The 13774-nt window shown below is 38.9% G+C and overlaps 1 protein-coding gene across 2 annotated transcripts in view; it reads right to left on the bottom strand.

Annotated features, from left to right (window-relative positions):
- LOC139746155 (uncharacterized) overlaps positions 1-13774 on the bottom strand; it is a 69155-nt gene that overhangs the window by 50638 nt on the left and 4743 nt on the right. For both annotated transcript variants that reach the window (XM_071657021.1, XM_071657020.1), the window contains exon 2: positions 411-656. In XM_071657021.1, the coding sequence (XP_071513122.1) occupies positions 411-656 (246 nt within the window). The remainder of the gene's footprint in view (positions 1-410; positions 657-13774) is intronic.

The raw sequence follows: 13774 nt of genomic DNA, 5'->3' as shown, positions 1-13774 counted from the left end.
TCACTAGCATGGTTCCAGATTTACATGCATCAAACAGCCTCATTCTTTAAAATCACCTCTCTTTTATAGTCATTCATCTTCCTCCAAATTAGCAAATTATTTTCTAAATTCTCATCAATGTTCTTTCAAGATCTTCATCGGCTTTCCCATTGTTTATAAGCACCATCATTTCAGCCATCTATTCAAAACTATACAATTCAAATTTTTGACCCCCCCCCCCCATTCATACTACCATTCAGCAATTTTTTTTACATTTTCTTCCTTAACCAACTTTCTTCAAAATTTATTCCACGAAAACCTATACCGATAAAGCCATTCACCTCTCTTGCTTACTCTAATTTGAACAATTACACTGCCTCCACATCCCACTCGCCTTACATTTCCACACAAAGTAAAATTTTCATTCTTACTTTATTCGTTTCCCATCTCTGTTTTTGGATCCAATTTTTTTCTTTCTGCGGAGGCCGATTCCTTCCTCCTTGCTGAAGCTGACAGTTATCACTATTAATGCTTCCTTTCTCTTCAAGGCTTCCTCCTTTCACCATGGTCATCTTCTCAGCCTGAGCAGGAGGTGCTCTGGCAAGTTTTCTTCTCCCTCCATAAGTATGCTTGGGTTGCAGGACCACTAATTCTTCATCATCATATACGAAAAGGTTCTGAAAGAACAGGATCATTACAACACCAGCAACCCTTTGATACTAAATACTTTTCTGTCCACTTCTATATGACCTTTTCTTTCCAGCTGCATAAAAGCATTCTTATCCTAACAAAATGCGTAAAAATGTAAGTCTATCCATATATGGTTCACAAATATGTTAAGCCAGCAATATCATAGATAACAGTTAACAGCATTTCTTTCCAAAAAATGAAGATAAAGAACAAAAGCAAGGATTTTTTTATCATTAAGGTTAGTCACCTGTTTCTGATGTTACCTCGCTCAAGTGGGAAATAAACAAGTAAGAGAGATATATTTTCTTTCATACTTGCCTGCATTTTCTTCTATCAGTGAGGTAGAGCCAGGAGCTTTAGCTCATATCCACTGTCTTGCCATCATATGAAGTGCACCAAAACCACAGCCTGTTATCAACAACCAGACCACTTCACATGCCCTGGTACAGTCTAACAAGAGCATGTCATCCCCTGTACAGCTAATCCTTTAAATTCACTACATCCAGTATATGTCTTCCACTCTCGTACATGTTCAGGCCCTGATCATGCAAAATATTTTTCACTCCTTCCCATACTCTGGCATAAACCTGGTACCAAATTTAATGATCAACCCCTATGGGAGGATGAACAGCTGGGCTGACTGTGGACAGACTTCTGGAACCATGATTCAAACCTACACACTTGACCCCAGGTGGCCTGTGAATGCATCACAATTAGCAACACTAACTGCTAAACCATGGGCATCAATTACAATTAAAGAAGCCAGAAAGATTAGGTGGGTAATCATTCATAAGTAGATTACATATGAAAGAATTGTACCTGTAGGCACCACACTCCCCTAAACATTCTTTGCATATCCGATTTTCCACGCCACAAATGAGTTATGGATATACCACTAAATGCATGCAATGTCATTCTCTTTTCCAAATATATATTTATATATATGCATTTTCCTTTACAATGACCTACAGCTACCTACACTAGCCAGCTAAATATACTTGATGGCTAAAGAGATAAATTTCAAGAAATATCCGACCTCTGACCTGACATGATGAAATACAAGGATCCTTCATTACTTAGTGATGAGTCATTTTCACATCCAATGAATTACAGAAAGAGACAAAAAAAAAAAAAAATGTTTTCATGGACATGCTGTCACAATCAGACAAGCGCAATCTTAATCATCAAAAAGTTTCAAATACCAGAAACTCATGAAAAACAAACAATACTACCTTAATGTAGCTTGCAAGTCGGTTACCAAGACTGTCAGTCACAGGAAAATCTCACCGCATGAACCATTCTTAAACATGTGCAAGAGAAAAATCCTGAAAGCAACTAACTTCCTACAGAGATGATATCTTTAGGAAGCAACTGAAAATTGGTAGGATTCCTTCTGAAGACAGCATGAGTATTGCAAAGATAAATGTATCACAGCTTAGTTCCCAAGCAACATTGTTTGGATAAAAAGCATTTTCAAAGTAAAAGCTACAAGGTGATTATATCCAGCAATTACCATTATTGTTTATTCCTTATAAAGACAGGTTCATTTCTGGGCAAGTTTTGGCCAAAAGGATACTTCTGTAGGCATAGAAAAGAAAAGACCAAGATGATTATCTACACATCTTCATGGAGTAAGGAATATTATTCCAATACTGGCAGCACCATGAAAAGAAGACCACTAGAATTCATCAAAAACATGAGAGTTAACCGGGACACTTACAAGGTATCTATCTATCTATAACTCTGATGCCCATTCCCTCCAGGAACTCCCATCAAGGGGAGGCCATGGTAAAAGTCTCCACTCATCCCTGTCCTTACATGCTCCCCTTGCATACGCCATTAAACGAATTCTTTCACAATTTCTCTTCCTCTCATATTCCTCCACCCTATTTGCTCATGTCATAGGCGGTCTTCCACTCACCATCCCCTTTAATTGTACTATCGTACACTCTCCATGTAAACTCCTTGTCTTGCATTCTTTCCACGTGTCCAAACCACCTCAAAGCATTAAGTTTCACCTATTCTACCACTCCCCAATTCATTCCCTTTGCATTCCCTGCCATAACACCTCTCTCATACACCCCTTCATTTCTTTCTTCATTTAATCTAGTCACACCACATGTTCTCAAATAGTTCATTTCCACAACCTAGATTCTTGATGTCTGTGACTCATTTCATGTCCATGTTTCAGCTGCATAGGCCTGGGATTTAAGGACTATGCTGTCCCTTAATCTTCTCACATACTTACACCTCTACCCTTCATTATTCAATCAAGGGACCCAATGAATCTTCTACCCTGTACTGCTCTCTCCTTTATCTCTCCTTCCACATCACCATACTTCCCTGACACACAGCTCCTACATAAATTCTTTCACTTCTTCCAGTCTTCCCCCCCCCCATATCCAAAGCACAATTTAGTACGCTCTTCTTTCACTCTTTATGGTTTTACAAAATCTATACTTTCACTATGTTTCCTTTCAAACACCATTACTTCAACTTAAATTTACCTTCAAATACCTACACTTAAACACATTATAAAACAACCTTCTGCAACTTCCCTTCACACTCGGCAAACTACACAGTAGCATCCATAAAAAAGGCTTGCCACTATCCCTCATATCTCACCTTCACACTCCAACTCTGCACCCTTTTTGCCTAGTTTTGCTTTCATTCCTCTCATCATTCCATCCATACATATATATTTTTTTTCATTACCATACTTTGTCGCTCTCTCCTGTGTTAGCGAGGTAGCGCAAGGAAATAGACGAAAGAATGGCCCAACCCACCCATATACACATGTATATACATACACGTCCACACACGCACATATACATTCTTATACATCTCAACGTATACATATATATATACACACAAAGACACATACATATACACACATGTACATAATTCATACTGTCTGCGCTTATTCATTCCCATCACCACCCCGCCACACATGAAATGACAACCCCCTCCGCTGCACGTGTGCGAGGTAGCGCTATGAAAAGACAACAAAGGCCACATTCGTTCACACTCAGTCACTAGCTGTCATGCATAATGCACCAAAACCACAGCTCCCTTTCCACATCCAAGCCCCACAAAACTTTACATGGTTTAACCCAGGCACTTCACATGCCCTGGTTCAATCCATTGACAGCATGTCAACCCCAGTATACCACATCGTTCCAATTCACTCTATTCCTTGCACGCCTTTCACCCTCCTGCATGTTCAGGCCCGGATTGCTCAAATCTTTTTCACTCCATCCTTCCACCTCCAATTTGGTCTCCCACTTCACTTCGTTATCTCCACCTCTGATAAATACATCCTATTTGTCAATCTTTCCTCACTCATTCTCTCCATGTGACCAAAACATCTCAACACACCCTCTTCTGCTCTCTAAACCATACTTTCCCTATTACCACACATATCTATTACCCTTTCATTACTTACTTGATCAAACCACCTCACACCACATACTGTCCTCAAACATCTCATTTCCAATACATCTACCCTCCTTCACACAACCCTATCTATAGCCCACGCCTCACAACCATATAACATCATTGGAACCACTATTCCTTCAAACATACCCATTTTTGCTTTCTGAGATAGATAATGTTCTTGCCTTCCACACATTTTTCAACGCTCCCAGTACTTTCGCCCCCTCCCCCACTCTGTGACTTCTGCTTTCATGGTTCCATCCACTGCGAAATCCACTCCCAGATATCTAAAACACTTCACTTCCTCCAGCTGTTCTCCATTCAAACTTACCTCTCAATTGACTTGTCCCTCAACCTTGCTCTTATTCACATTTACTCTCGGCTTTCTTCTTTCACACACTTTACCAAACTCAGTCACCAGCTTCGGCAGTTTCTCACCTGAATCAGCCACCAGCTCTTATCATCAGCAAACAACAGCTGTCTCACTTCCCAAGCCCTCTCATCCACAACAGACTGAATACTTGCCCTCTCTCCAAAACTCTTGCATTCACCTCCCTTACAACCCCATCCATAAACAAATTAAACCATGGTGACATCAAGCACCCCTGCCGCAAACCAACAATCACTGAGAACCAATCACTTTCCTCTATTCCAACTCGTACAGATGCCTTACATCCTCGATAAAAACTTTTCACTGCTTCTAGCAACTTACCTACCACACCATACATTCTTAATACCTTCAACTCTCTATCAACTCTATCATACGCCTTCTCCAGATCCATAAATGCTACATACAAATCCATTTGTTTTTCTATTTCTCATACATTCGTCAAAGCAAACACCTGATCCACACATCCTCTACCATTTCTGAAATCACACTGCTCTTCCCCAATCTGATGCTCTGTACATGCCTTCACCCTCTCAATCAATACCCTCCCATATAATTTCCCAGGAATACTTAACAAACTTATACCTCTGTAACTGGAACACTCACCTTTGTACAATGGCACTATGCATGCATTCCGCCAATCCTCAGGCACTTCACAATGAGCCATACGTACATTAAATATCCTTATCAACCAGTCAACAACACAGTCACCCCCTTTTTTAATAAATTCCACTGCAATACCATCTAAACCCACCCCTTGCCGGCTTTCATCTTACGCAAAGCTTTCACTACCTCCTCTGTTTACCAAATCATTCTCCCTAACCCTCTCACTTCACACACTACCTCAACCAAGACACCTTATATCTGCCACTTTATCATCTAACACATTCAACAAACCTTTAAAATACGCACTCCATCTTCTCACATCACCACTACTTGTTATTACCTCCACATTAGTTCCCTTCACTGATGTTCCCATTTGTTCTCTTGTTTTATGCACTCTATTTACCTCCTAAAACATCTTTTTATTTTCCCTAAAATTTAAAGATACTCTCTCACCCCAACTCTCATTTGCCCTCTTTTTCACCTCCTGCACCTTTCTCTTGACCTCCTGCCTCTATCTTTTATACATCTCCCAGTCATTTGTACCATTTCCATGCAAAAATTGTCCAAATGCCTCTCTCTTCTCTTTCACTGATAATCTTACTTCTTCATCCCACCACTCACTACCCTTTCTAATCTGCCCACCTCCCACACTTCTCATGCCATAAGCATCTTTTGCGCAAGCCATCACTGCTTCCCCAAATACATCTCATTCCTCCCCCACTCCCCTTATGTCCTTTGCTCTCACCTTTTTCCATTCTATACTCAGTCTCTTCTGGTACTTCCTCACACAAGTCTCCTTCCCCAGCTCACTTACTCTCACCACTCTCCTCTCCCGAACATTCTCTCTTCTTTTCTGAAAACCTCTACTAATCTTCACCTTCGCATCCACAAGATAATCATCAGATATCCCTCCAGTTGCACCTCTCAGCACATTAACATCCAAAAGTCTCTCTTTCACGTGCCTATCAAAACGTAATCCAATAACGCTCTCTGGCCATCTCTCCTACTTACATACATATACTTTTTTTTTTTTTTTTTTTTGCTTTGTCGCTGTCTCCCGCGTTTGCGAGGTAGCGCAAGGAAACAGACGAAAGAAATGGCCCAACCCACCCCCATACACATGTATATACATACATCCACACACACAAATATACATACCTACACAGCACGTCAACCCCAGTATACCACATCGATCCAATTCACTCTATTCCTTGCACGCCTTTCACCCTCCTGCATGTTCAGGCCCGGATCGCTCAAATCTTTTTCACTCCATCCTTCCACCTCCAATTTGGTCTCCCACTTCACTTCGTTATCTCCACCTCTGATAAATACATCCTATTTGTCAATCTTTCCTCACTCATTCTCTCCATGTGCCCAAACCATTTCAAAACGCCCTCTTCTGCTCTCTCAACCACGCTCTTTTTATTTCCACACATCTCTCTTACCCTTATGTTACTTACTCGATCAAACCACCTCACACCACACATTGTCCTCAAACATCTCATTTCCAGCACATCCATCCTCCTGCGCACAACTCTATCCATAGCCCACGCCTCGCAACCATACAACATTGTTGGAACCACTATTCCTTCAAACATACCCATTTTTGCTTTCAGAGATAATGTTCTCGACTTCCACACATTCTTCAAGGCTCCCAGGATTTTCGCCCCCTCCCCCACCCTATGATCCACTTCCACTTCCATGGTTCCATCCGCTGCCACATCCACTCCCAGATATCTAAAACACTTTACTTCCTCCAATTTTTCTCCATTCAAACTTACCTCCCAATTGACTTGACCCTCAACCCTACTGTACCCAATAACCTTGCTCTTATTCACATCTACTCTTAACTTTCTTCTTTCACACACTTTACCAAACTCAGTCACCAGCTTCTGCAGTTTCTCACATGAATCAGCCACCAGTGCTGTATCATCAGCAAACAACAACTGACTCACTTCCCAAGCTCTCTCATCCCCAACAGACTTCATACTAGCCCCTCTTTCCAAAACTCTTGCATTCACCTCCCTAACAACCCCATCCATAAACAAATTAAACAACCATGGAGACATCACACACCCCTGCCGCAAACCTACATTCACTGAGAACCAATCACTTTCCTCTCTTCCTACACGTACACATGCCTTACATCCTCGATAAAAACTTTTCACTGCTTCTAACAATATGTATATATTTTCCTAAGAGTCTACGGGGAAAATGAAACACGATAAGTTCCCAGGTGCACTTTCGTGGAATAATCACATAATCAGGGGAGACACAAGAGAGAAATATAACAGTCAGTTGACATCACACAGCCCTGCCTTACACATACATGTATCCCAAACCTTTCGCTCAAATCTCCATCCACTCTTATATACACATTTGCTCGTCTATAAAAGACTTTCACACCATCCAACAGTTGCTCCCCTATACCATATATCTTTAACACATCCCATAAACCATTCCACTCAATTATGTTGTACTCTTCTCCAGATCCACAGAAGACACATACAACTTCTTATCTTTCCACAAAAATCTGATCCACACATTCCTAAAACCACCTTGCTTTTCACTTATTCTGAATTCAGTCAATTCCATCACTATCAATTAATGTTCATGCGTACACTTTTCCTGCTATATACATCCTTAGCACCCTTTCATTTGAATACTGCTACATACATCCTTAGCACCCTTTCCTTTGAATAAAGGAACAATAACAGCTTTCACCCAAACCTCAGGTACAACCTTCTGTTTCCATGCTAAATTACATATCACATGCACCCACTATCACAATTTATCCTCCATACTTTGCATTTCAGCAGTAATTCTATCCACTCCAGGTGCTTTTCCTATCTTCAGCCTCATTATTGCCCTTCTCATCTCCCCTCTTGAAATAAGCCATTGCACTTGTAACTTCTTCCTCCATACCCATGCATGTAGCAATTGCTGCCTACCCTTCTCGCACATTTATCAGTTCTTCAAAATACTCTTTCCGTCTTCCTTTTACTTTCTCTTTTTGATTCAGCAACTCCCCTTCCTTACATCAAACATTACCATTTCCATGCTTACATCCACCTCTTTCCTGTTCCACCTCCTTCCAGTATAGTTTCCTATTATCCCGAAACTTTTCTTTAACTTCCTTCCAAAATCTTCCTCTACTTTGCTTTCCTCTATCAGCTTCTTAACAGTCCGCTTACATAGTATTCTTCCCTCTCTTGCTGAACTTCCACTGGTAAATTCCTGTCGAGCAATCAACCGTATGCTTTTCTTCTCTTCCAAAGCATTTCTAATCGCATCTCTTCAGTCCACCATGCATTACCCTATTCATTCCTATATCTCTACCTTGTATCGAATTACTAATCCTACAAACTAAAATGGTATTTCTCTAAACATTTTAAACATCTCATTCACACATGACAGCATCCCCACATTCACTGCACAGGAGTTCTGTGCAAAGGGTAGAAACAGGAAGAACTTGTGTTATGCAGGTGCTAAAAAATTACCTAGATCTGCTACGATAAAATACATCCTGGATAAGTTCGATGACAGGGTAGAAACAGGAAGAACTTGTGTTATGCAGGTGCCAAAAAATTACCTAGATCTGCTACGATAAAATACATCCTGGATAAGTTCGATGATAGTGTCTCAAACAATCCCCAGGATGTGATTTCTGTCATTCAGGTGGGGACAAATGATGCAGTTAATGGGAGATGGAAAAAAATAGCAGAAAGGTGTAGGGAACTTATTAAAAATTTCAAGGAAAGTCATAGAAAGCTTATAATATCGGGATTGCTGTCACGGTGTGCAGTTGATTCCTATACCCTCAGTAGAATGCTGGGGATAAACAGAATATCAGAAATGTGGGTAAACTCTGGTAATAAACACCCAATCGCCGAGTAAGCAATACCCGGATACAACCTATTTATGAAAGATCGCTTGTACAGGGTAGGTGGTGGAGTTTTAATCTCTGTTGATAATGTAAGTGCTATAAGCAAAGTAGACACACGACTTTATATTGACATTATCAATAAGTTCAAAAGTCTACCATGTCTCTGCGTTATATACAGAAATCCTAAGCAAAAAGATAAACTATTCAATGAAATCAATACTATAATAAACAATAAAGAAGTTTTCATAATAGGAGCCTTCGACATTCCAAACATAAACTGGAACACATTAACAGGTAACTGCGAGGGAACGAGACTATTGGAACTAATAGAAGACGCTTTTCTATAACTTAAAAAAACCAACTAGAGATAAAAACATTCTTGATCTTAGCCTAACCAGTGACACAAAACTTAATCAACTCTTGCAAAGTAAATGAGAGTTTGTCAAACAGTGATCAGTTTGATTACATAAATTTAGATTATGAAATAAATGACAGTCTTGATCCCAGATTACAGGCAAGCAAATTTTGAACACAGAGAAGAAATTCGCAGTATCAATTGGACAAAACTTCTTGATGTTTACAGAGTAGAGGAAATGTGGAATAATTTTCAAAAATACACTACTCAAGATTGAAAATCAACATTCCACGAATTACAAAGAGAACTTGCAATATTTCAAAACAATCATGGATGAATTGGATAATAAAAGAATAATTTGCCAAAAGAAGAAATCATACAAGACATTCAAATAAATGGGAACCACTGAAAATCACCAGGAATCAAAATCCACAGAGTGCAAGGAGGTCATAAGACAAGAGTAAATGCGACAAAGAAAAAAGGACATCCTTCAGAGTTAAGAATAATCCTAGGAATTCTTCAAAAATATGAACAAAAGAAGACAGTAAAAGAAGGAATTGGACCATTACAAAATGAACGTGATACACTAACTACTGACGATAAGGAAATGGCCACCATACTTAATCATACTTTTAACTCCGTATTCACAATTGAAGAAACATCTTTAATACCACAACCAATGATAATATTTCAAGGATATGATGAAGAGGAGTTGAAGGTTAGAGAAATAAAGAGCTCTGAAGTACTTAAATACCTGGACCAATTAAATCCTAACAAATCCAACAGCCCAGATAACTTAGCTCTAAGATTTTTTAAAGGTCAGGAGATGGCCGATATACTCCATGAAAATATTCAATAAATCTCTATCAGATGATTAGGTGCCAACTGACAGAAAACTAGCAAATGTTACTCCTATATATAAAAAAAAGGAGACAAAAAGTGTGCTTTGAACTACCACCCAATTAGCCTTATGTCAGTGTTAGATAAAATGATGGAAAAAATAATACAAGATAAAATTGTCATTTCTGAAAGAACACAAAATTATATCAGACAACCAACAAGGTTTCCACTACAGAAGATCCTGCCTAACGAACCTTCTGGAATTTTTTAATGTTTCTTATCAGAATTGGGATGAAAAATTACCATCTGATGTAATATATCTTATATTTTCATAAGGCTTTCCATAAAGTACCTCAAAAGAGACTTTACATAACTCAATGCACATGGAATTGGTAAAGAAATCTGTATATGGATCAGAGAAAGGCTTACCAGAAGAAAGCAGCATGTAGTATTAAATGGCAAAGCCTCAGATTGGCTAGACGTAACGAGTGGTGTGCCACAGGGGTCAGTCCTAGAACTTGGTCTCACATCTAAGATCTCCAAATCTGCTGATGATACTTAACTTGGAGGTAGAGCTGTAAACAGCCAGGACTGCCAAATGATTCAATGAAATCTTAACATACTAGCAGAGTGATCAGAGAGATGGCAAATGAAGTTTAATGTACACAATTGTAAAGTTATGCACTCTGGAGACAAGAATGTTTATCATGACAACAAACTTTTGATGTACACAAGTGTAAAGTTACGCACTTTGGAGACAAGAATTTACATCATGACTATAAACTATTCAGAAACTCTCTAACTAAAGTAAATGAAGAAAAGGACTTTGGAGCTGTCATTAGCAACAATTTGAAATACACTAAACAGTGTCAAGCACCAAGTAAAAAAAAAGTAAACAAATGTTAGGTTTAATAGCCTGGAACATAGATTATAAGACACCAGAAACAATTCTCACGCTTTATATTTCTCTAATAAGACCACACCTTGAATATTCAATCTAGTTCTGGTCCCCAAACTATAAAAAAGACTAGGAAAAATTTGAGCACGTACAAAAGACATGCGACAAAATTTATCCTAACACTTAGAAATCTGGCAAACAAAGAGAGGTTAAAATGATTGGATCTCTTCTCCTGTAAAAAACGTACAATTCGCGGTGACAATCCAATTGTTCAAAATTCTGAACAAGTTTGATAAAGTAAACCAAAAGCATCTTTTCAAAATACAAGAAAATATGGTTAATGGGACAAATGGAATTAAACTTGGAATTAAAAGATGAGGTATGGACATGGGAAAAAGCTTCTTTTCGTGCAGTGTGTTGAGCACTGGAATTAGTTACTGTCAAACCTAGTAAATGCTAAAACTATAAATACCTTCAAAAGTTTAGACAAATATTTTATACAGTCAGGTATACTTAGCGAAAAATGCTAAAAATAAACGTATATATGACAGCAATAACAGGGACACTAGAAGGCTAATGTGCAGCAGCAGGGAGTCAGTGACAGCTTAAAAAGAGTTCAGAGTGGAATTACATTTCTTTTTGTGAAGTTAAATCATCTTTTTTCAGACAACCCAGTCGTGGGCCAATCAGGCCTCCTGGTGTCTGTTTCTCATGTAATTCTCAGGTAAACACTTCCAACTAAACTTTCAGTTACCTTTCTGTAATACTCCTCCCTGCACTTTTTTCCCAATTCATCTTCTCGCTTCCCAATACTTTTACCTGTCCATTCTTCCTTACGCCATACCTCCACTTTTCCCCGATCTTCATCTCCACAAGAACCGCAAAATGGTCAGTCTCCAAAGAATTCTTTCACGACTCAGTATTTAGCAGCTTTCTTGATCTTTCATCCACTGCCACATATTAATCAAAGCCTTTTGTTCTTCTCTTCCAACATTCCTCATCCATGCATATCTGCGGATCATCTTGTGCTAAAAAAGGTGCTTGCAAGGAATAAACCCCTCTCTGTACAAAAAAAGCAGGATAACTTCCATTCTCATTTATTCCAGGCACTCCCCATTTACCAAATATCTCACCAATTTCATCACATCCCATTTTCACTTTCATATCATCCAATAAGACCACTTTGCACTCATTCTCAAAATCATTTATCATTTTCACATTCATATCACCCAATACAACCCCTCTGCATTCAGTCTCAAAATCATTTATTGTCATTCAAATTTCTCCAGAAAAGCTTCATCTCATCCCTACCTTGTACAGTCTTCACATTCACTAAAACTTTTAAACCTCTCCACAAGCTCCCTCCTTTTATTCTCACCAGTCATCCCATTCACATTCTGTGCCAAATTTGTACAAAAACCTTAATGACAGCACACCTTAGGTGTTTCTAAATTTAAAAGTGTTGCCCTGATGTAGTTGGGCAATGCCTCCCCCTTTACTTCCATCCCTAAGGGGTGTAATAACAGGGTCACTACAAGAAGGTGGGGAAAGACTTTTCCCAATTTCAAGCTTCTTTTACACTTTCCACAGTAGCTGTACCTCCTACCTCACTGGTTACAATACTGCCACGGCAGTATTCTAATATACTCTACAAAAACCTAATTGCACACGAGAGTAGTGACAGGAAGATACACCATTTATCTCTGAATTTACCTTTGGGAACTCTCTTGAGGGGGTGGCCACTGCAAAAAAAGTCTCCATAATGGGTGAACTCCTGTGCTGCATCTTAGTCTTTACTGCCTCACCTTCAACAGGCCACTAGCAGAGGGCAACTCTATCACCGTGTTTTCAGAGGCTCCTACCTAATATTTCCACCACCAGCTATTACCTAATGAACTACCTAATGTTCTAACCTACTACTTCTACCTAATGCCCCAACTAATGTTTCTACCTACTACTTCTACCTAACGCTCCCAACAAATGTTCCTTCTACTTCTAACTAATGCTCCAAGCTAATGTTCCTACCTACTGCTTCAACTTAATGTTCCTGTGTAATATTCCTACCTACTTCTTCTATCTATTGCTCCTACCATCTCACTAAAAGGCAGGGCATGGCATTCACAAAAGAAAAATCTAGAGTTATGAAAAACAAGTTGTGTGAGCTAAGTTTTAAGTGTTGTGCGTGACATGAAAAGATTTCACGATTGTGTAAAGAATGGTAGCAGTCCATATGCAGGTGAGGCAGAAAGAAAAGATACACAGCATATATTTATATGAAATCTAAAGTATGTTCAAACTAATAATCCCATTAATACTTTCAAGTATGTACTGAAGTACAGTGGTGAATGAAAAGTTAAATCTTTCTTATTGCTCTTTCATTGGACGAGCGCATAATAAAATGCCACATTGTTGCAATGTTAAGATTTGTTCGAGGGTACAGTAAGTCTCAACTCCTTTCAATAACCTTTTATGAAATATAAAGGCAACTGATGATTACGCATCTTTACAACTGCTAGGAAAAGAAGTGGAATCAAAATATCATATCTCTAAATATTATAAAAGCAGTCTTAAGTTGGTCACTTTACAAGAAGACAATCTACTCTTTGGGATTTCTGAAAATATCCTAAATATTTTTCAAATCAGATTACCATACAAACACATTTATGTACAAAAAGCTGTAGTACCCAAATGCTCTCC

The sequence above is a fragment of the Panulirus ornatus genome, chromosome 64 (assembly GCF_036320965.1).
Source record: "Panulirus ornatus isolate Po-2019 chromosome 64, ASM3632096v1, whole genome shotgun sequence".
Lineage (NCBI taxonomy): Eukaryota > Metazoa > Arthropoda > Malacostraca > Decapoda > Palinuridae > Panulirus > Panulirus ornatus.
The sequence above is the reverse complement of the archived record's forward strand: the minus strand, read 5'-3'. Positions and strand labels throughout refer to the sequence as shown.